This window comes from Acipenser ruthenus, chromosome 8 (genome assembly GCF_902713425.1).
Source record: "Acipenser ruthenus chromosome 8, fAciRut3.2 maternal haplotype, whole genome shotgun sequence".
Taxonomy (NCBI): Eukaryota; Metazoa; Chordata; class Actinopteri; order Acipenseriformes; family Acipenseridae; genus Acipenser; species Acipenser ruthenus.
Genome location: NC_081196.1, coordinates 35778101 through 35803000, shown reverse-complemented (window position 1 = coordinate 35803000; position 24900 = coordinate 35778101). Strand labels below are relative to the sequence as shown.

Genomic DNA, 24900 nt, shown 5'->3' with positions numbered 1-24900 from the left:
AATTTCATTTTTTCTAAATTGTAAATGTTGTATCCCAGGTACTTTGTATACTGTCAAAATTCCAGGTAAAATTCTTGTCTGTCTTCACTCCTAAATTTGCTTGTCAGGTCAATGTACTTAATAGAACACTTAAGTTTATTTTAACAGCATCATTCGTCTGCATTGGACATGATAATTTAATATTCCAATCCCATTTAAAATGGAGGCGTGGTTTCTCATGTAATACAAAGCAAACATGGTGATATGTTGATGAAGAACGATTGAACTCTATTTTCAGTGGATGTCAAAGATAATTAAGTTTGTGATGTCTCCTATTATCTTTCCAATAAATAGCTATATAAATTATAAGCAAATATCAATTGAATTATTTAGCTGATTATATTTACATTTTATTTTATGACTTGTCGGAGCAATATTATTTTATTTCCATATCTTGGATGTAAGTGCTGTGGAGTAACTTTCATTTGAAACAGTGCTAAATTAACTTTTGTTCATTAAGGAAACCCAATATTTGCACATATATATATATATATATATATATATATATATATATATATATATATATATATAAACAGCATGCAAGCTATATGCCTTTGCAATAGGTTCTGCATATATAGGTCAAGGAGATCCTTGCTGTATTTGTAGATATATAATTGTTCAAAAATAATCCTGGGCTAAAGTTTTTGGATAAGGCCCAACATTCTTTATTAAACATTTAGCCTATATTCTTGAAACGCTTAAAGATCAGGAAGATTGTCATGTGAAAACAATCAGTCAGCCCCTTATTTACCAATGGGCTCTCCTTGGAGTGTTCTGCACTATTTGTTTTGGTTTACTTTTGCACATGAATATTTTATTGGAGTAACTTGAAAAGGTCTTTATTTACAATGAGGTACATATCTGTCCTTCTTAGCACATCTAAGTCTGTCACTTGATAGCTAATTTTGTCATTCATACAGATATTTACATGTGACTGCTGCAACAACTACCATTGCAACTAGTATATACTTATTCCAAATTGCCAATGTTGAATTTAGTATACCAATGTAGGGCCAGAAAGTGGTACATTGTCAGAATGTGGTACGCCTACCAAACTTTACCCATGTAACGCCAGAAAATGGTACGCTGTCAATGCTGTGATTGACTAATGCACAAATCACTACGAACAACACAAACTGTAGTTCACCCACAAAATCATATATGTTTACAATTTTAGATAACCCAATGTGTTGCTCATCAGTTAGTCACATAAAATTTCCTGAATTGTGAAAAACATTATATTAAAAATAACTTTAAGGGCCAAACTCAGTACATCGTACCCCTTTCAGTTGGGCATTTCCTTGTTTTCTGAGCTAAAATCATTTGTGATTGCCCAGGCAAGCGTATTACACGGTGTACCATGTTTTAACGCATACCACAAAATAACACCACACCGAGTGTTTTGGTGCTGTAGTTTTCAAAACCTCTGCAAAGCCTTACTTGAAGATACAGTACATATCTAGGGACATGCTGCGTACAATTTGCATGCAGATGTGAGATTGAAGTGAGATCTCCTGGACGTCTGTGACTGATGATGCTTTTTTTAGTGGATATAGCGCATGAATAAGAACTCTAGTGAATTATTTACAGCAAATTATGCCCTCTTGTTAAAATGATGATGGTTCACAGGGAAGATTTACATGTTAAGTGTTAAAGAAGTAACATTTAATTTTAATCTGTTCCTTTCAAGCAGTGTAGCATCAATTATTAAGTAACTAAGATTAGTTGCTAGCACTTTACATTACGTGTCTCTAATTTGTAACACTGTCATTGTAAATGTGATACATTGTAAATTCACAACCACAAGTGTAAGTGCACTGTAATTTCTAAAGAGGTTTGCAATTACCTAAAATTTCCCAGTGAAGGGAGCTTATATTGTTTTTCTAAAACTGCTGCTGCCACAAAATAACCTTTTCACAGCAACACTGTTTTAACCTCCAATACGCGCCGGGTCTGCAGGCAAATATTGCAAATAAACGCCAGAGGCGTTTAATTGAAGTTTTATGGTAGCAATGTTACAGATCTTTTTCACATATTAAATATGTCTTTCACCTAGGCCTTCTTTTACCTGTGTTACAGAGCAACACCCTCTAGCATCCCTACTGCTGTCATTGTTTGAATGGGCATCTTGCACAAAACATGTTCTGTTAATACATTCAGTTCTGTGAGGAATACGTTGGCAGCAACTCTTTTGTCTTTTTCTAGCATGTATTGACTTATGTTTTTTATGTTTTACTCTGGAATAGAAAAACACAATTTTCTAGTTTCAGACTAACAAAGGCAACTTGCTGAGTGCTATTTTATTTAGGTTAGCTGAAGAGAAATGTCATTTATTGAGTGCTATTTTACTTGTTAGCTGAAGAAAAAGTATGATGTAGCTGTTCATTTTCTGATATTGTTTGAAAGAACATTGAAAAGAAAAATCAGCTTATTTGTGACTAAAATGATATGACAAACGCATAGTAGTGCCATTAAAGGAAAGCACCGATGAGCAAATGTTGCAAGTTGCAGTCATTTTTTCTTAATTCTGACATACAGTGAAATATTGGGTATACCTTCCAGTTGCCCTTTAGCAAAGGTTTTTATAAGTACCCATTTCCATTTTACAAGACTTCTTTTGCACACCGTTTTTTGATACCACACTCAGGTAGACAAAATTAAACGATCAATTGTTTTTTAACCGATCAAAGGCCACAGGTGTGATTAATCTATGAACCATTAATCAATTAATTATAATTAATTAATATTAATGATAATTACATTTATCATTGCTGTATATACTGTGAATATTATCAAAAAATGTATTTAAAAAATATTCTATGGAATAGGACATTCCTTCCTGAGTTTTATATTTGTATAAAGTGTATACATAAATACACATTATTGAAATGTAAATCACTTTGGCTTGAAAGCCAGCTCAAGCTGGTCATGTTGCCAGTGTAACAGATGTGGAAGCAAGAAAAAACATAATCCTAAAATTATATAACAAAAGGTGAATGAAAGCATAACGTATGTAGATCAGGGTGTCCAAATACCATCAGAATGGCGCAAATGCTGAAGAGAGACACCATTGTTTACCCACCTGGCCAAGTACAGAATCTGAGATTTCAAATCATTTTTTAAAAAATAGAATGTGCTAAAGCTGCATGCTAGCTGCAGCTGCATTGACAAAAAACACTGTGTCAATGCAGCCTAAACCAGGCTTTGGAATAATAATTTAGAGCCAGCATCATGCACTTGTTAGAAGACATTAAAGTCACAAAGGAAAAGGTATCATTAAAAAGTCTTTCATTGAAAAACAAAACAATGAGGTGTTAATTTTGAATGATTAACACACAGGGGTGAAGTGAGAGAAAACACTTTTAAATGGGAAATACAAAGTAGTTTCTTAATCACACTGGATGCAGGCATCTATGGGAATTGACAATGGTGGCAATTTGTTTCTGACAAAAGGCCTAATCACTCCGGAAGCTCCAGCCTGCAGTCTTCACAGAACATTGGTTTGTCTGACCATTCAGAAAGAGGATGTCATTTTAAAGTGTATGAAAAGGAAAGACCCTTGGTAGCACTTTGAACAGTTGTGTAGCTGTAAGCTTTCCGTCAAAGAGCCATGAAGTTGAAGGTTATATTTTTCAGTAAAAAATATATATATATTTCAGTTGTATTTCTTTCTTTCGTTGTTTAAGACGTTTTTTTTTCTGTTTACTACAGTATATGATATTACTGAAATCAATCATAGGCTGCTTATATTTTTGTCAGGCATCTGGATTTTTGGCTGTTCTATGCAGTAGTATAATCCAGTTGTTTTTTTTTTCACACAGGCTTTTGCTTGTTAGTAACTGTCTTAAAACATACAGCTCCATTTGTGTGGAGTTCTTGGCTTTCAGGTTTATTTTTTGAAATCACAGCAAAGCAAAACAATTACTGGATTTAATTTACCCCCAACTGCTGTATACGCATTTCATTTTACTGTGTGTGGTGGGGGGATTTTTTTACCTTATGAGGCTGTTCATATTGCAAGACACGTGTCCTGTTGCTTGTCAGTTAGAAAGAACTTTGTTAGGAATCGTTCATTTTGGTTCTTTTACTTATGAAGGAATTCTCTGTATTCACCGTAACTTGTGTAATGTGCTCTCTTGATAAATAAAGCGGCACTGAGAACGTATTGTTGAATGCATGTCTGTAGCTCAGATACACCCTTGCATCACAGACTTTCAGCTCCTGCAAGAAAGCAGTCGGTGTGCTGGTGTTAGGTAACTGGTCTTAAAATGTTTTACATATTCACCTTTGCAGAGAAGCAAGTGGGATGCCTGCTTTCCAATTGAAAATAACATAGAATCTAAAAGAAATAAATATGCAGTTTGGTTTGCCAAATTGTATATTTTTTTTATAACACATAGCTATAATAAAAGTTTATACTTTTTATTTGTGTTTGGTTTCTTTGTAAAGCTAAAAAAAATATTTCCATAGAGAAAATGGCCATTGTACTATAATCTCAGTTGATTCACGTCAATAGAGTCCATCAGGTTATTTAACAATGATTTTGATGTCATATTTTGTGCAAAGCAGATCATCTTCCCCCTTTAACCTTGGCTTTGCACTCCACTAATCATCAAACAGACATCAGTGTCCATTAAAGGGCTAACACATGCCTTCATCTGAACCAGAGCAGTATTACGCATTTCTTTCAACTAGGGTTAGAAGAGGCTCAGGACAACCAGTTGAGGATCAGGATTAGTCCACTTTTGTCAGCAGAAGAAGGGTTTCCTTTGAACCTTTTAGATAAGCTTGGGCCTTGTGCTCTCCACTTTATGGAGCCTTGCCTGTCTTTAGATGCTACTATCTCCAACTGCAAAAGCAAAACGTATGTTTTTTTTAAATGTCTCGTGCCATCTAAGCTGATCAATCACTGCTGCCCAGAGCGAGTTGCCACAGATCAGGGAAAATTAGGGCTGTGTATTTCTTCACTGTAAAAAATGCTTATTTCAGTGCATTTTACAGTCTAAAAATAGGTATTTCAAGATATTTCACGATTAAACATAATATTTATTGAAGCAGAAAAAATAGCATGGTCGCATTCAAAATGGATAATTTTCTCTAAAGTTATTATACAACAAATGTTCCTAAATATTAAAATGTTTACCTGAAAAACAATTTTTGATGTCCTCCTTTTTAAAGACATTCTTGTGTCACCATCAGGGAATTATAAAGCAAAATAAAAACATAAGTAAAAGTAAAAATAACAACAGACACATGAAATGTCCCTTTCTTGTACTGCACAGAGCGATCTTTAGTATTTCCGATATTTGATGCAGCTGGTGTCTTTTTGGTTGAAGACATTTTAAACAAATCGTTCAGCTCTATGCAGTGTATTCAATCAGTTACCGGAAGCAAACTGAACCGGCTGCCAGGTTCCTAAATGCAGAGCTAACCCAACCCACGTGTTTGATGGGCCTAACACAAACTTCTAAGAAAGCCATTTTGTAGGGGATTCCATTTAGCTTCTACCCAACCTAGATTATATGGCCGATGACCAGAGAACCGACTTGTTTAGCCACTGCAATATGTAGGTAGGTTGGTAGGTATAAATTAATAGTGTTTATACACACATCCATTAATCAGAAAGGTGCAGGGCATGAATTAGTCCAAACAAGTAAAAAGATAGCGTGCCCACACATTTGTAAAGAGATCTTCATCAGGATATCTTTTAAATATTCATGGAGTATATTCATGCTCTGATGTAATTTTTTAGTAAATATTGATCTACAAGGAGCTTTTATTATAGTATCAATGACTCAAGTGTGTTTTTGGTTAAACTGAACTAGTAACATCAACACTTTATTTAAAAAATAAATACATATTTTAACCCTGAGATAAACAATTTTAGGATTAATTTGTAATTAGGATTTAAGAGAACCCAGTAATAAATGTATTTTTAACACGTCTTTAATCACTTAAAACACATTTTATTAAATTGGAAAAACTAATTATTTTAGCTCTTCATTAGAAAAATTCAATTACAGGCATACATCTTTATTATTTGATATACCGCCAAAAAGGGAACCATAAATTATTTGAGGACATTACGCAATCAGCTTGCGGTTATCTTTTCAAAAGGGAAGGAAATTATTTTCTATGAGACTATTAATTTTTGTATAGGATAGATTGATTGCTAGTTTATTGAATTCCAATACCCGGCTTGAAGAGGTGACTGGACTAAGAATGTACCATACAGCTTGGCATAAAAACAAACAAACAATGAGGCTATATTAGAGTTATAGCGGGGGGGGGAGAAGATGTAGTCCAAGAGGATGCTGCAGGACTACATTCCGCAGAATGCCACAGGGTTACCAGAAGCCAGAGTGGAATCACCTGGCTCCATTTTAAAGTGAAACACCTGAGGTTGATTAAGCCATGGATAAAGGCAGGGGAAACCCTGTAGTCAGGGCTGCTGTCTGTGTGAAGGCCAAAGTCCTGTGTGGGCTTAGAAAGATACTATGTGAACCTCAGAGTATTGTTTAACTTGTGAACTGTGTGTAACAAGTGTTTTTGTAAACCGGTAAACAGCTTAGCCGTCCTGCTTATAGTTTAAATCACATGTAAAAGTTTAGTTAGCACTCCTAAGAAGGAGCTAGGCTTTTGTTTTGTGTTTAATTTGTTTTTGTTCTGTGTGAGTAAATGTGCACGAAAGTGCTTAAAAGTACAAGTCTGGTGTCTGGGTTCAATATTTGAAAGGGCGTACACAAGCCTTAGCCGCACCCTCCTGGACTGCATCTTTTCTCCTCCTCCCTCTACTCTACCACACTGCCTGTGTGAAATGCTATGCCAGTACTGAAGCGCTATAGTGGGTGTGGATTGAAAGTCAACATCCCACGTGACTATATACTGGACGTGTTGGGTCTTTTTGTCGTCAGTGTTACACAATTTCATTATTTTCAAATACAATGGCTGATCAAGAACGAGTTAGAAATTGGTGTCCGGAAGAAGTTAAGGAATTGTTAACCTTATGGGCTGACGAGGAGGTAAATTCACAAATAGAAGGGACGGTGTGATGCTGTAATTTATGGGCGAATCGCCAACATGATGCGTGAGCGTAGCTACAACCGTTGCCATGACTATGATCTGTTGACTGACAGGCTTGAAAGTTGTACATACATGATCCCTTTGTTTGTGTGAAATGTTTGTGGTGGTATTATACTGGCATAAATTGCGCAATTTCATGCTGTGTGAATGCGTATTTTAAAGAATTGTTTTAAAGCCTGTTGTGGCATTTGTGTGTGAAAGGGGTATAAGACAGAGTCTCAAGTGTCTATCCTGGTGAACGAAAGACAAATAAACCAATCACTCAATCAATCAAAAAACCACCTGCATAAACAATTCATCCACACATGGTTTCTATTTTTTTTTAATTGTTATTTGTTTTAGTGAGTTGTTACGTATTGAGCCATTCTGAATGGCAATTACAATTAAAAAAAATCATGAGAGTTGTTAATGTGTGGTCTTTTCTACCACATGTCTATAAAGGTGTCCCAATACTGGTTAGAGAGTAGTATCTCAATATTCACTCGATACTTTTAGAATCGTGTATATATATAATAATGAGTTTGGTGTACCAAAGAGGAGGTAGAATAATAATTATGCTGCCTTTTACTGAAAAACTGAAGTTATTGTAATGAAGTGTCTTCTTCTCGGCAGGGTGGGAGAGAGGGAGGCAGCGTTGGAAGCAGCTCTCAGGCTCCTGCAGCAGTTCTACCTGGATCTGGAGAAGTTCCTTGGCTGGTTGACGGAAGCTGAGACAACAGCCAATGTTCTCCAAGATGCCACCCACAAGGAGGGTTTGCTGGATGATGCCCATGTGGTTCGAGAGCTCGTGAAGCAGTGGCAGGTACGGCTGGTTGTCCATAACAGTTCCGTGCAGTTTATAATGCGTCTTTTTCATCTTGTGTGATCCACTTAACCTCTTGCTTGTTTTTTGGTTATAAAGAAGGCAGAACTATATACATAGTGCTAGCATTTAAGAGAAGAAAAGAAAATACATAGAGATGTAAAATTTACTGTATATGGGTGTTTATGGAATAAAATCAGACCTTAAAGTAGTTACAAAGCTAACCCAATTATCCCAGTATCTCATAAATTTGTCTGATTGTAGTCTGAGACGAAAGGTTAATTTTTCCATTAAATAGATTTCATTTACAATGTCAATCCATTGCTCATATGTTGGAGGCTCTTGAGCAAGCCTTTTTCTTGTGATAGCTTTTTTACTGGCCACCAGAAGAATACCCAGGATGGATCTTATTCTGCTCTCAAATACCTCGCTGGGGAAACTTCCCAAATACATTGACAAAAAATCAAATGGTATATCACAATGTGTTAATTTTTTAAAAGCTACATTTAAGAAGTGCCAAAACTGCTGCATCTTTGGGCAGGACCAGAAAATGTGTGTATGAGTCACTACTTGTTCTCCACAAAGTCTCCAACACTGTGATGTTTTGTAGTGCTTGTATTTTGGGACTAATAAAAAAACGAGTTATGTTTTTCCAGCCAAATTCTCTCCGAATTTGTGAATTAGTGGAGCTCTGTTGAAATTCACATATTCCTTCCCATTGTTCAACAGATATTACAATATTGTTTTCTTTTTCCCACTTAGCTTTTATATATATTGTTGATTCTTGTTTATTGTCTCGAAAGCTGTTGTATAATTTAGATACAATTTTCTTCTGATTGCTTTGTTGATAGGCAGTAGTGAATATATGAAGAATGTCATTAATATTAGACCCTGTTTTTCTAGATTTTATATGTTTGCCTAAATAGTGTCGTATTTGGAGGTATCTAAAAAAAATCCTGTCTTTCCAAATTAAACTTCAAAGCTCTCCATCTGACCCTGCCGCATCATTGTGCATATCGCAGTAATACCTACCGCAGTCCAGGATTTAAATCTCTGGTCAAGCTGAGCAGGGTGGAAATCTGGATCATAAGCAATCCATTTTAACAATGTCACATCTGTCTCCAGGTGGTATTTCTTTATAAGTTTAAACCATAATCTAACAGGCATTATGACCCATGGCACTTCAGTTTTATTTAGATCCTTTATTAATGATTTATCCCCCAAAACTGCTTGTATTGGGAATCTATGTATTATTGAGGTTTCTATATCCTTCCATCTTGCAACATATCTAGGGTTGCACCAACATACCAGAGGCCTCAGCCGAGCAGCACAATAATAAGACTGGAGACAAGGTAATGCCAGACCACCCCTTTCTTTGGATAACTGAAGGGCTTTAAATCTGACTCTTGTCTTTTTGCCATTCCAAATAATCCTTAAACTGTCCCAACGAGACCTCTATAGGTAGAGTTTGAAATAGGTACAGTAGCCTTGGCAAAACATTAATTTTAACAGCCTCCACTCTAGAACTCAAAGACAAAGGAAGCAAATTCCACTTCCTCTTTAATTCTAGAGGTCAAGGGGTTATAATTTAGATTAAATAATTTTGGTAGGTGGACTCCCAAGTATTTAATAGATGTTGACTGCCATTTCAGATTTATATTTTTCTTCCAATTGGACTGATGGATGGAAGTTATATGGTAAAATTTCAGTTTTTTCTATATTCAGACTGTATCCTGAGACCTTACCAAATTCCTCCAGGAGAGCCATCAACCCTTCAAGGGAAGCAGCAGGTTGCTCCATATATATTAGAACATCATCCACATAGAGTGCAATTTTATGATCTTGCCCATTTAATTGTATACCTTTAATCTCTGGAGTCTGTCTTATCCATTGTGCTAGCGGTTCAATATATAAAGAAAACAAAAGAGGAGACAGAGGGCAACCTTGTCTTGTACCTCTTCTCAATTTAAATCTGTCTGAAATGTAACCATTAATTTTAATTTGTGCATGTGGATCTGAGTATATTGTTTGAATTGCTTTAATGAATTTGTCATTAAAACCAAATCTCTTTAGGGTTTGATACAAGAATCCCCAGCTAACCCGGTTAAAGGCCTTTCCTGCATCAAGACTAACCATTATCGCGCTTGTCTTTTTTGTTTGTATGTGATTAATTATATGTAGTGTACGCCTAATGTTATCTCGTGTTTGTCTATTTAAAATAAAACCTGTTTGATCTAGATGTATTAGTTGAGGTAAAATATTCTCTAATCCCTTGGCTATAATTGAAGCATAGATCTTGTAGTCCACACAGAGGACAGAAACTGGACGAAAAGATCTGCATTTAGTCTGGTCCTTTCCTTCCTTTGGAATTACAGAAATAATCGCTTCCCTCCAAGAAGGTGGGAGTTCTCCCCCTTCCCGTAACCAGATGCACGTGGACAGCAGCATAGGGCATTCCTGATCTTTAAACATTTTGTAAAATTCACTGCTGAAGCCATCAGCCCCTGGGGATTTATTAGATTTAAGATTCGATATAGCTTTATTAATTTCCTCAATAGTTATTGCTCTTGTCAAACCTGTGTTTAATAAGGAGTCAGCATCTTGTCTATTCTGATTCTCAGGTTGTGCATATAAAGTGTTATAATATTCTACAAAGATTGTTTGGATTTCCTCTAATTTGGAGCATATGCGCTTGGTTTTTGGGTCTTGTATTTTATGAATTGTAGCCCTGCTCTGTTGTTTACGTAGTCTTCTTTTTTTTTTTTTTTTTTTAATTTAGTCGTCGCCAATTATTTTTACCCCGGTTTTCACCCCAATTTAGCATGCCCAATTATTATCTGTATCCCCGGCTCACCGCTCGCAACCCCCCCGCCGACTCAGGAAACGGAGGCTGAAACACGCGTCCTCTGAAACGTGCTCCTTCCAAGCCGTCATTTTTCGCACTGCAGATCCACAGCAATGCTACCAGACCTATAGTGCCGGAGGACAACACAGATCTGGCGGCTCCGCTTGCAGAGCCACAGGCGCCCTATCGGCCACAGGGGTCGCTGATGCGCGGTGAGCCGTGGATTCCCCTGTCGACCTAAGCCCTCCCTACCCGGGCAGCGCTTAGCCAATTGTGCGCCGCCCCCTAGGAACTCTCGGTCACGGTCAGCTGTGACATAGCCTGGATTCGAACCAGCGATCTCCAGGCTATAGGGCACATCCTGTGAGGAGCGCCTTTACTGGATGCGCCACTCGGGAGCCCCGTTTACGTAGTCTTCTTGCTAATATTTTCATAGATTTGGTTCCAGATTCGTAATATTTTTGCTTTATCAACTTAATTTTTTTCTCTACCTCAAGGGTTTGTATATTATTTATTTCTGCTCTAATTTTCAGGAGCTTTTCCCTTATGTGAGGCGCCAGTTCCTTGTTATGTTTTTGTTCTAAAAGTTTTAATTCAGATTGTAGTTCAATCATTTTGGCTTCTTTTAATTTTTTTCCATGGCAATCGCAATAAATTTTCCACTGATCACAGCTTTAGCTGCGTCCCATAATATCGCAGGGGATACGTCACCTGTATCATTATTTTGTATATAAAGTTTGATTTCTTGTTTGATTTGTTCTTTGATCATATTGTCATTTAGAATGCCAGAGTTCATTCTCCATAGAGTTTTTTGTTTCTTTAAATTTAAATCCAGTCATATAGATTGGAGCATTGTCAGATAACTCAATTGTTCCGATCTCACAATCCTTAATCTTAGCTCTGTTCTATTATACATTAAAAAGTAATCTGTTCTACCATAGGATGTGTGAGCGGCAGAAAAATGTGTATAGTCTCTACCTGAAGGATTCAGATCCCTCCATACATCTAGGATGCCTAACTCTTCCATAGATCTATTAACATATTTGATTAAGGGTTTAGAGGCTTTTAATAGCACTCCAACTGTTTCCAGGGCCATTAAATCAAAGATTTGAAAAAAAAAAAACCTCTGTCGCTCCCCGGAGGGGCATAAATATTAAATAAAGTAACTGAGGTCCCCCACATTCACCCTTTAAATAGAATGAATCTACCTTCCTTATCTTTAATTTCTGACAGGTATTCAAAATTAGTATTATTGGGTATCAAGATGGCAACACCACATCTATGTCCAGATCCATGAGAGGAATATAATGTTTTCTGGAATCCCATACGTGTCAATTTAACGTGTTCAGAGTCAGAAAGATGGGTCTCCTGGAGGAATACAGCATGTGCCCTGTCCCTTTTAACTTTTGTCACGATCTTACTCCTTTTTATAGGATTGTTTAAACCTTTCACATTATAAGATATTATTTTAATCTCCCTATTCATTTTAATAATTATTTTTCAGAACTCAGGTTGACATCAAATATATAAACCTTTCTTTCTCTTTCACATACTGAACTATTGCTTTCTTCTCTCTCAGAATACAAAAATGCCAGCAAGTAAAACAAAAACCTAAGTAACATACTATAACAATTCTGTAATAAGGACTTCAAAGAGGGGGTCCAGACACTTATCGACCCCTTGTGGCCCAGCAGGGAACCTGGTTATCTAGGGGAAATCCTCTCCTGATTGAGAGAAGAGGCCCTAAATGGCTTGCATATTAAAAAAAAAAAAAAAAAAACAGCAGCTGCAGCAATACACAAAAAATATATATATACATCGATTCAGGGATTATGAAATTTTAGTTGCTGCTCCCGGTCGTTGATTTAACTCTAAATTGTCATCTAAAATTGCGGAGATGTTTAAAAGAGAATTCAAATCTCTGCAGTAGGCTATGCTGTTATATATCGTTAAAAGAAATACGATTAATTTACTTGTCAAATAAGGTAAGGTAAGGTAAAGTAACTTCTTAATTTCTATGCCTGTGCAAAACCATACAATACATGCCCAAATTATGGGTCCCATTACCCACAGATTACACTATGTAACACAATTTTTGTTCCTGGGTAGTAAGTGTTATTTCCTAATTGCTTATGCCTCAAAAGTATAGAAAATGGCTATTATTCCCCACAAACTTTGCTTTTGTGACCAGGACAGTGATATTTTGAAATTTACCTATTTCCAATGAGAAAACGGGCAAATTTGTGTCTTTTCGTTCACATAAAGTCAGAAAAAAACAACATATGAATCCAAATTAACATGTATTTATACTAAAGTAATACAAAAATGACTACAAAAGATTTAGAAGTGAGTAGTTTTTCGAGATTTACGATTATACTGTAAATCACTTTCACGAATCAGCCCCCAAATGTAGTCTCCCATCATGTTCTCGTTATACTGTCCTTGGTAGCGGCCCTCAAAATCCAGTATATCCTGGTGGAAGCGCTCGCCTTGCTACTCCGAGTACACTCCCATGTTCTCCTTGAATTTATCAAGATGAGCCTCAAGGATTTGGACTTTGAGGGACATCCTACAGCCCATTGTGCTGTAGTTCTTCACCAGAGTCTCAACCAGCTCCACATAGTTTTCGGCCTTGTGATTGCCCAGGAAGCCCCGAACCACTGCGACAAAGCTGTTCCAAGCCGCTTTCTCCTTACTAGTGAGCTTCTTGGGGAATTCATTGCACTCCAGGATCTTCTTTATCTGTGGTCCGACGAAGACACCGGCTTTGACCTTTGCCTCAGACAGCTTAGGGAAGGAGTCTTGAAGGTACTTGAAGGCTGCCGACTCCTTATCTAGAGCTCTGACAAATTGTTTCATAAAGCCCAATTTGATGTGCAGTGGTGGCATCAGCTCCTTCCGGGGGTCCACCAGTGGCTCCCACTTGACGTTGTTCCTCCCCACAGAGAACTCGGTCCGCTGTGGCCAGCCCCGCCTGTGGTAGTGCGCCTTGGTGTCCCTGCTGTCCCAAAGGCAAAGATAGCAGGGAAACTTGGTAAAACCGCCTTGGAGACCCATCAGGAATGCCACCATTTTGAAATCTCCTATGACCTTGATGCCATCTCAGAAAAATGCAGATATGTATCCACTGGAACTAAACTAAACTGAACTGCTGGGCTTAAGGCCCCTGTATTTATACTACTATTTATATTACTGGAAAGTTCTAGAAGTTACTCCAAGTTTACTCAGCACTGAATCTATCTGGAATGTTCTGGAAAATAGGTAAATTTCAAAATATCACTGTCCTGGTCACAAAAGCAAAGTTTGTGGAGAATAATAGCCATTTTCTATACTTTTGAGGCATAAGCAATTAGGAAATAACACTTACTACCCAGGAACCAAAAAAAATAATAATTTTGTTACACAGTGTTATAAGTAAACTATAATTCGCTATGTACTGATCCGAACTTAACATCCATTTAGATCTACATTGTTATGTGAGTGACTGAAAATATTAGAGAGATATAGGAACAATCTCAACAAAATATCGGTAGCTCCTTCAATTGCACTGTTCAGTGGGCTATTTGTGTCCAACAGAGTTCAAGCATTTATTTCAGTCTTCAGGAGAGGTACAGCGACGAAAGGGCTGGAGTGCTATTTTGTATTGGTCATTCGTTTTCTGTCCCTTGCGTTTCCCTCGCTGACCTCCTGCCATCTGCCAGGCATTGCGTTTGATCTTATGCATCATTGTTTCAGTTTTCTTGAGACGGAAAACCTCTGTCTGATAGGTCCTTTATCGCATTATCCGCTGACGAGTACAGTTGCTCCCAGATTCAAAGAAAACCCTGAGTTTTGCTGGAAATGGCGTTTGAAATTTGATTTTGTTTTCCTTTAGAACTTCACTTCCTTGTATTCCATGCGTTTCTGTAGAACTTCGGGTGCATAGTCATGGTCAAAGTATATCCTTTTCTTTTCATAAAAGATTTCCTTTTTCCTCCATGCTTTCATCAAGATTTCTTCTTTGGTTTTGTATCTCAGGAATTTGATCACTATAGATCTCGGTCTGGCACTGGAATCCGCGGGCTTAGGGTCTAAAGATTGGTGAGCCCTTTCATTTTCTAGGTTAAAGTCTTTGGGCAGGTCTAGTTCTTTTTTAATGAGTTTATCGACAAATAGTGTCATCGAGTTTTCTTCAAGTTCCTCTGGTACACCGTATATCCTCAGGTTCTGTCTTCTCGATCTCCCTTCTTGGTCCGTCAGCTTCGCTTCTACCTGTGTCTGTTTTTGAAGCAGGTGTACCATTACGTTATCCATTTTTTCACCCCAGGCTTCAGTTTGCACAATGCGTTCCTCTGCTTCGTCGATTCTCTTGTTGATGTGTTTTATATCCTCAGTAATGTCAGATAGTTTTTTATTGATATCTCTTCTGAAGTCAACCGGTTCAACATATATTTTTTCAAGACTTACACCGGGGGAGTCGTGTTTCTCCATTTCGCCAAAGCAACGTCTCGTCTCCCGCTGGGAAACGGGAGAGTTGCTGCGGCTTCTTTCCCCTTCGTCATATTCGTCTCTGTCATGTTGTTTTGTAGATTTACGTCCTCCGCCTCTTGTCTCCATAGTCAACCAATATTCACTATTAGAAGTATAGGTTTTTAATAATATTTGGTCGGGTTTATTGGGTAAATTCTAATCAAGACCGAGAGAGCTTTAGTTTCAGGCAGCCATTAGCTTGCTGACCTCACTGGAAGTCCGATCCACTTTTTTGTTAACATGTTTTCTAGGATTGTTGTAGATGGAAAGGCCTATGTTAGTAATTACTTAATGGCATGGTTTACTATATATACGTCATTCAAATGTCATCTACTTGTTTAACTTCTATGGCATACCATAACTAGACAGTAACTAAAACATTTTCCATCACAAAAAAACTACCAGAAATAAACAACTTAAAATGTAATACTTTTGATGCCACAATATCAACAAAAAACATGTGTTTTTACATTATTGGTGTGAAATGAAAGGCCCCTGGCAGGGTTTAAATGACCTAAAAATGTCATGTCGTCACAGTATACTGGATTAACTTCCATTTATCATTAACCCATGAAGACCATGAAGATGTTCTTAGCATAACCAATTATTGCTTGTAAATCAAAAATGTGCCTAAAAGGTGTAGTCACTAAGCTTATAAAATCATTATTACCTTTACTCCCATTTACTGTAGACGGTGCATGTTGAAGTCTGTTGAAAGTATAACCCTGTAAAACAGGGATCCACGTTAGTCCACAGATGTTCAAATCCCTCATACATTACATCCAAAACTGTGGGACAGATACGTTCAGCTAAAGATTTCCTCAGAAAGAGACACTCTGTCCTTAATTCCTCATAACTTATGGACCCTCATGCACAATAGTGTTTTACATTCAGAGAGACGATTCAAAGTTAAGAAAATCTATTAGAAAAGCTTGTTAAGGCTAGAAAAAATTATTTGAGACCTGCTTGGTACCCTGTTTCTTGAGGGTTGTTTTGATGTTATAGTCTCAACTTAAATTTACATCAGTTTATGATTCTGTAAAGACTGATTCTGTGAAAACAAAGAAGATTCTGTGGAAATGCTCTTTGCAACCAAAATCAGGTCTTCCCTCAGGAACTACAATCCTCAGTAGGTTTATTTTCCCTGATGCATTAAAAAAACTTCAAAAGAAGAAAATAGCAGTCACTGTTTGTTTCTACAAACTTCATATTGTCTATTGTGTACTTAACAGTCTGAAACTTGAACCTCTTTAAAAAGCTAATTATATGAATAAATAATGGCAGTTTACTCACAAATTTTTATTGAGTTTTGAATTAAACCATGCTAATAGTTTGCATGCACTGTTCTGTAAAAAAAAAAAAAATAGACCCTGTAAATTTTCAGTGACAAATTTAATTAAATTAATTAAGGTAAAAGAATTGCATAAAAATCAATGTCATTCATTCAGAACTTCATTGCACTCCTGAATTTGTTTAAACAACTGCAAAGGATTAATACATGTGGGACTTTTTGGTTTAATGCAATTGTTTAGAGAATGCAGCAACACATGTGAAATGACAGTCATTGTTCTATATTTAAGTAGGCGTGATGTAAAAAGCAGATTCAGCTGGGATTTGGCTGATGAAGAGTCTTCAACTGGTTCCCGGTGGATTGCGATTTTGCAGTTTATCTGCTACAGTTGCCAGCAAACATATACTGTAGCTTTTGTGCTCATCGGTCATGTCTGAGTCTTGTTACCAGTTTGGCCAAGCATGCTGACCCGCTATATCTACCCCTTTTTTCTCGAATGACTTCACTTCTTTCTTCTCTGATCCAGATCTCTCTTCTCTTTTCTTAAATAGACATGTATGCGCATGCATTTCCCCCAGTCACCTGTATTGGAGATGTGAATGCCACTATACTCACCTTTTTAGTCTTTTGGTCTATTGTGCCACTGGTTTTTATGATAAACAAGAAAGGAGAAATGCTAATAACAACAATCCGGAGCACAGCGCTCTTCCCCATCACCTTCTGTTAGTGAGGTGGCAGCTTCGGCTGCCTATGAAGGACATTGTTCCTTTCTGTAGGCTTAACGTGGTGCTTGATCCACTCATGAAGCCTCCATCTGAGCCCTTGCATTCAGCTGAGCTGAAATTTTTATCGCTCAAAACAGCTTTCTTGCTTGCAATCACCTCTGTAAAGCCTGCTTAATTTTTTAACACTATCTCAGCATTTCATGTCAACCAGTCTGTGGAATTGGATGCTTTCCATCCACCTCCTTTCCAGTCCTTTCCAGAGAATGGCAGCTCCATACGCTCTGTCCAGTACGGGCCCGAGCTTATTATGTTGACAGGACGAAAAGTTGGAAGCAGTCCAAACTATTTTTTGTCTGCTATGGGGCGAAGTCCCATGGTCAAGTCCTGTCTAAACAGAGGCTGTCCAAATGGATAACCAACACAGTCTGGACTGCCTATGAGCGAGCCAGCTTGCCCCCTCCAGAGAAGCTCACTGCCCAATCCACCAGGACCATGGCAACTTTGTGGACTTCATTCCAGGTTGCATCTGTCAAGGACATTTGCAATGCAGCCGTGTGGGCTACTCCCCATGCCTTTACTAGGTTCTACAGACTTAATGTCGTGGATCCTCAAAACCCTGGTTTTGGAACTAGAGTGTTAAGGGCGGCTTCTCAGTCGACCATTACAACAAAGGCTTAGAGTTGAGTTTCTCCCTCAATTTTTTAGCCCTAGCTACTTGTTACTGGGGTTCCGAATGGTAATGCACAAGGCAGCCTCGGTATACTGACCCATTCGGTAATGGTTACATTTCGTACTTGAAAGGGAATGTTAGGTTATTATCATAATCCTGGTTTCCCAAAATAGAAATGTGACCATTAACCTTCAAGGTCACTGTGTCCATGATTGCAGCAGGCTTAAAGGAAAAATGATGCTGGGATCTGTGTGTGCAGTCCTTTATCCCTTGGGGGTGGGCATGACTGCGTCACAGGCTTGGTGGAGCAGCTTTGATATACTGTAAAACAAGAAAATTTCGCGAGCAAGAAATGTTTGCTAATTTCGCGTTGATTAAAAATCTGCAAAATTAATGTGCTGTGAAATATATTATTCATACATGTGCCGTACATTAAAAGAAAAAGTAGCGCAAACATTTCTTGCCGCGAAAATGTACCTTGAAGGCCATTAGCGAAATTATGTTGCTGCAAAAATATCCTGTTTTACAGTATCTTATTTAGGTTTCGGGTCTTTAGGAGGTAAATACCCATTCGGTAATGGTTACCGTTCTATTGAATGGAACCAGGGTTATGATAATAACCTAACGTTTTGCAGTATTGTTGTTGATATGGTGCCAGCTTTAGGAAAACTGTTATTGCAACAACCTGCGCTGTCTGTGTCTAAGCTACCTATTACCCAATCCCAATTACTGTCTGTCAGATCTAGTTGTTTGCTTGATCTTGGATTCAGACCAACAGGCCCTATGGAACTGCTTGCACCACTGTGTCTCCTTGGCAGAGTTATGTGCTTCACCTCAAGCCTGTGACAGTCAAAGACATCTCGGTTTTAATAAAGAATATAAATTATATCCGTAGAGACGTGGCATGCTATGTTTTGATAAGTCCTGTGTTCAGGTCCTGGCCATCTTTAAAATATTCCTTTCGAACTCTGACGTAAGAATCATTATATATCATTGCACTCTAAATTAGCATTTAAAAAATCTACAGTAATGATAAATAACTTAGAGACAAACTTTCCTAAATGAAACTACTACAGGAGTTGTGTAACAACAAATACGGAATTATCATAAAAAGTTGTGTGTGGTCCCTTGGCAGTGGGCCTTCAAGAATTGTAATTTTGACAGCCTGAATAATCTGTTAGTAGCTAAAATACATTGGATCCCCCCCACCCCCCAGGATTCCATAGACAAAATTATGAATCAAATTCCAACTTCTATCAGGCTTGATACTGTATATTAAAGTATTGTAACTTCCATTTGCCTGTTGTTAAAAATGAATCAGTATGTTAATGTTAAAAGATACATTCACAAATGCCTACTCAGCCATCCCACAGCAAATGTAAATTTCATATGTAGGATTATTAAAATGAAAGCACCTGGGTACTGAATCGTGGCATCTATTTTAGCAGTAAAGGTAAATAGGATCTGGGACACTGGGAGTGCACAGACTTTGTAATAGAGGACAGAGATGTCCACCATTAAGTGAAGCAGTTGTAAAGCTTCCTAATTAAACTAGACTGGTCTCCAGGAATAGCAGGAATAACATGGCCCTATAACATAAGCAAGTTTGATCTTTTGCTTGCTTTAAATTGGTTCCTTTCTTGCTAACCCATTAAAAAAGTAATTTCCTTTACTTCTGCTTGCTTGTCAGCTGTTTCAATTGTAACTGTGGTGCACACAGAACACGTGTGATGACTTTATCTTTGCTCAATCAAATCTGATCTTGTGTCGTGTCAATTATTTTATTTAAAAGATTACAGGCAGGTATGTTAAGATATGTGTACCATCAAACCTATCAGGTTCCTTTCTATAAATTCTCTTTATATAATTCTCTTTTTAAGTCCCGTATAAATATACAGTGCCTATAGAAAGTCTACACCCCCTTTCAAAATGTTCACCTTTTGTTGCCTTATAGCCTGGAATTAAAATGCATTAAAATAGTTGATCTACACATCCTACCCCACAACTTCCAAGTGAAAAAATATTCTACAAATTTGAAGAAAATTAATTAAAAATAAAAACTGAAATAGCTTGGTTGGATAAGTGTCCACCCCCCTTGTAATAGCAATCCTAAATTAGCTCAGGTGTAACCAATCGCCTTCAAAATCACACACCAAGTTAAGTGGCCTCCACCTGTGTTAAATTGTAGTGATTCACATGATTTCAGGATAAATTCAGCAGTTCCTGTAGGTACCCTATGCTGGGTAGCATTTCAAAGCAAAGACTCAACCATGAGCACCAAGGCACTTTCAAAAGAACTCCAGGACAAAGTTGTTGAAAGGCACAGATCAGGGGATGGGTATAAAAAAATATCAAAGGCCTTGAATATCCCTTGGAGCACGGTCAAGGCGATTATTAAGAAGTGGAAGGTGTATGGCACCACCAAGACCCTGCATAGATCAGGCCGTCCCTCCAAACTGGATGACCGAGCAAGAAGGAGACTGATCAGAGAGGCTACCAAGAGGCCAATGGCAACATTGCAAGAGCTACAGACTTTTATGGCCAAGACTGGTCAAAGTGTGCATGTGACAACAATATCCCAAGCACTCCACAAATCTGGCCTGTATTTTACTCAAGAAAGACACCCTGAATTCCGTTTGAAGTATGCAAAAAAAAAAAACACTCAGGAGATTCTGTAGCCATGTGACAAAAAGTTTTGTGGTCTGACGAAACTAAAATTGAACTTTTTGGCCTAAATTCAAAGTGTTATGTTTGGCACAAACCCAACACAGCACATCACCCAAAGAACACCATCCTTACTGTGAAGCATGGTGGTGGCAGCATCATGTTATGGAGATGTTTCTTATGGGCAGGGACTGGCACTTGTCAGGATAGAAGGGAAAATGAATGGAGCAAAGTACAGTGAAGTCCTTGAGGAAAACCTGCTGCCCTCTGCAAGAAAGCTGAAATTGGGACGGGAGTTCACCTTTCAGCATGACAACGACTCAAAGCACACAGCCAAATCTACACTGGAGTGGCTAAGGAACAAAAAGGTAAATGTCCTTGAGTGGCCCAGTCAGAGCCCCGACCTAAATCCAATCAAAAATTTGTGGAATTATTTGAAGATTACTCTCCATCAATGCTCCCCAAGGAACTTGACAGAGCTTTAACAGTTTTGTAAAGAAGAATGGTCAAATATTGCCAAATCTAGGTATGCAGAGTTGGTAGAGACCTATCCCAACAGACTCACAGCTGTAATTGCTGCCAAAGGTGCTTCCACCAAGTATTAACTAAGGGGGGTGGAGACTTATCCAATTATGATCTTTCAGTTTTGTATTTTTAATATTTAATCTTTTTCTCAATAAAAACTTTTTTTACCTTAACAGTGTGGAGTATGGTGTGTAGATAAGTGGGAAAAAATCCTCATTTAAATGCATGAAAATCGGAGGCACTGACACAACAAAATGTGAAAAAAGTTCAAGGGGGTGTAGACTTTCTATAGGCACTGTATGTGGTATTGTATTTGAAACCTTCTTCCCAGCTGCCACTGCGGCTGAGAAAGGCCTAAGTCCTGTTCATATCCAACGGCAGCAGACCAGAATCAAATCAGCCCATGTTAAATTACAGACTAACAGATCGGTCTTTGTAGATCATTTTAATGGATAAAGTACCCCAATCAGTGTCTAAGTGGTAAATATGCTGCTATTCATAATAGTTACATTCATATTTGTAATAAAACAAAATTGGTGTTAATAAATTGTAAATTAACTGATTGCAGTTATTCATAATGCATTCAAAAAGACACAAACACCTTGATAAATCAGGCCCATGGTTCTTTTATATTCATAATCAATAATGCCTATAGGTTTATCACGCATAACAATATTACAAAAAATTGCAAAAGAAACAAACCAAAACTCTTGGGAATAGGCTGCCCCAGTTGTGTCGTTACACTTTGAACAAAACAGTGGAAATATGACATCCTGTCCCATGAGGTACTAGGCAATTGCCTGGCTTTGCAAAACTCTCCCATCTGTAGAATACAGAATAAGCATGTCAGAATTTCATCAATGAAAAGAGTACCTCTAAAGGGAGCACTCCACCTTTACTCCATATACTCTTTAGTACATTTAACACAATCATACATAACACAAATATATTATACACTATACAACTGAAAAGACTATTTCAGCTCTCAAAAAAGTGGTACAGTACATGAGCTTGGACTCCAGAGACTTGAAGAGTGAGCAGAGCAGATTGATCCATAAGGATTTTAAAGAGGGTGTTGGAAAGCGTGCATCTTACAGCTTGTTTAATTAAGAAAAAAATCTGGATGCAGAGAGAAATACCAGAGATTACGGACTGGTTTGGTCAGTAATGAGCTTCGGTAGGTGTTGCTACTATGATTCCCTAGGTTTTTGCTGTTTTAGAGGTAGTTGCGTCTATTTTAATAATATAAATACCACCAATCTTAAAATCTTAAACATTTTTTGCATTGTATTTTTATTGTAATAAGTGGTGTTAATACAGGGGTCTGTAAAACAATCCTGAAGGGTTTAATATAGAATTAAAATAATAAAATGGACCGTAGGTACTGATTTCTCACATTTTCCCTGAATGTATTGACTCTCAGCTTGAGTTTTAAGGTGGTGCTTGAGCATGTTGTAGGTTTGTGCCAGGTCAGCTGTGTCAAGTGCTGGGGGAGTTGGATGTGCCACCAAAAGACAAAAAAATAAAATAAAAAACAGCAACTGACGGCAGTACAGAATATTAATATCTATAATTTGTCTCTTTGTCTCTCAGTAACCACTATCACATGTTTTCAAAGTCTATGTGTCACGTTGTAGTTGTAGGGTAGAGATACAAATTAAAAATGGAAGTGCGAAAACAAAATAGTGCAGAACCAATGCTATTGCTGTGCCACTGAATTGCTGTCGGAGATCATTTGGTTTGGTTTTGTGTGATAACAGATCAGATATCATTTGGGATCCCTATCGTAAAAATCCCTTTATGCTGCTACCCATGAGCGAGAATGACCGTTTCAGTAAATATCTCAGTTTCAAACTGATAACGGAAGGGAAAGCTGTTTTTCTACAGTACATTGTTTTGTAAACACACAGATGACTCTTTCCCTCAGGGACTGCTTGCTCAGGAGATACTCAGCTGAACCTGTCGTATGGCAACAAATCAGACTCGCCGGGCTCCGTTTGTCCTGGCTTATCATGTCAGGAGAAATATAAAAGATTGGAAGATTCAACGATGACTGTTTAAAGAAGGCTTAAACAATAGTCAGTGATGTTTGGTCAGCATCATTTTACAAACACATTTTAGTCTCTAAAAAAGTCAAGCAGGTATATAGCCACACTCAATTAATGTGAGATCTTAAACAGTGATCAGAGGTCAATCAGGTTTGTGTGAGGTTTGATCCTTCCGACAGGGAGTGCAGCTATAAATAGAAGGTAAGAGAGAGGAGAAGAAACTACTTTAAAACATTTTTAGAAAGAAAAAGCAATTGGGTAAACCGTTCTTTGGGGGCTTTTGCTTTTTATATACTGTATGAAATTATTGTTTTCGATTACTTTCCAAAATACAGTTTTTTCTGTTTTTATAGTAACTCGACAGTACTTCAACACTTAAGTTGTACCTTCTTTCCTTTGCTGTCTTGAAATCCCTATGGTCACGGGCACATTCGTCTGGGGTTTTTTTCTGTCTAGGCATTTTTTTACATTTCGCCACAATTTTCAATTTTGTTTTAAATTATTATTATTATTATTATTATTATTATTATTATTATTATTATTATTATTATTATTATTATTATTATTATTATTAATTTCTTAGCAGACGTCTTTATCCAGGGCGACTTACAATTGTTACAATATATCACATTTTTACATACAATTACAATCATTTTTTATCTAACTGTAATATAGCTTTAAATCCTGTGAACAAGTCTGTGTTCCTAATTGTAATCTTGTTTTAAATCTCGCAAGTGGAGTCTCCAGTAGAAATGTAGGAATTTGCTACCAGTCAGTAGTCAGGGGTTATCGTTTAAAACTGAAAATCAGAAGCCCATAGTATAAGTAATGGGTATATGTGATTTTCAGGCTCCTTTTTTTAAGTCCCATAGAGGGAAGTTAGATACACAGGCCTTTCTGAGATTCTGAGAGGAGGGAACACCAGTTTCTACTGCAGTGATAAACAGAACAAGCACTAGTAGTAGAACCATTTAAATACCTTGCAGAATAATAACACAACATCACTGCTGCCCTGGATACCAGTGATACTGATGGCAAGAAAATTCTACCTCTTTCCATAGACAACAGTACTGTAAATTCATAAATGGTTCTTGACCAATCATACTGGGGAGCAGTATGGTGAGAATGAAGGAGTTGGCCACATACCACTTGCTCATCCCTGCTTATAGACTTCCTTCCAACTTGATCATGCTAAGATTATTAAACCATGCTTGGGATTGCATTTTCTGCTTTACTGGCGGTGAGCACTTTGGAGGTGGGTTTAAAAGTTTACTGGTGATTTACAAGAAGAACTCTCTCTCCACAGGTCTGTGGTTCAGACACAGATGTTTTCAGCACAGAAACAAAATGATCAAATGGACCAATATTATCTGAGAAAAGGGATAGTACAGTCAGGTGAAATAAGCTGTTTTCACCAGCAACATTCCGATGGACAATGTTCATCAGCTAAGGAGTGGAGCCTAGCTTGAGGTTTCAAGTAATTACAGTCAAAAACTCAGAAAAAACGAATTTCCTGATACTACGAATGTTCTACATGGTCACGTATTGTAACTTACTTCTTATTATAGGAAATCACTCAGCACAAATTTCCTGTTAGTGCAAATTGTTTTGGAGCCATCTCATGGAAGACAAATTTGAATAAAGGCAATTGCTCTTGTTTGAACAGCTGAGTGTAAAGGATATTGGGAAATGTATTAAC

General features: G+C 37.5%; 1 protein-coding gene across 10 annotated transcripts in view; it reads left to right on the top strand.

The window, feature by feature from the left end:
• The window catches only part of LOC117407249 (dystrophin-like), an 809654-nt gene that overhangs the window by 628501 nt on the left and 156253 nt on the right, over positions 1–24900 (top strand). For all 10 annotated transcript variants that reach the window (XM_059028873.1, XM_059028880.1, XM_059028876.1 and 7 more), the window contains one exon: positions 7735–7924. In XM_059028873.1, the coding sequence (XP_058884856.1) occupies positions 7735–7924 (190 nt within the window). The remainder of the gene's footprint in view (positions 1–7734; positions 7925–24900) is intronic.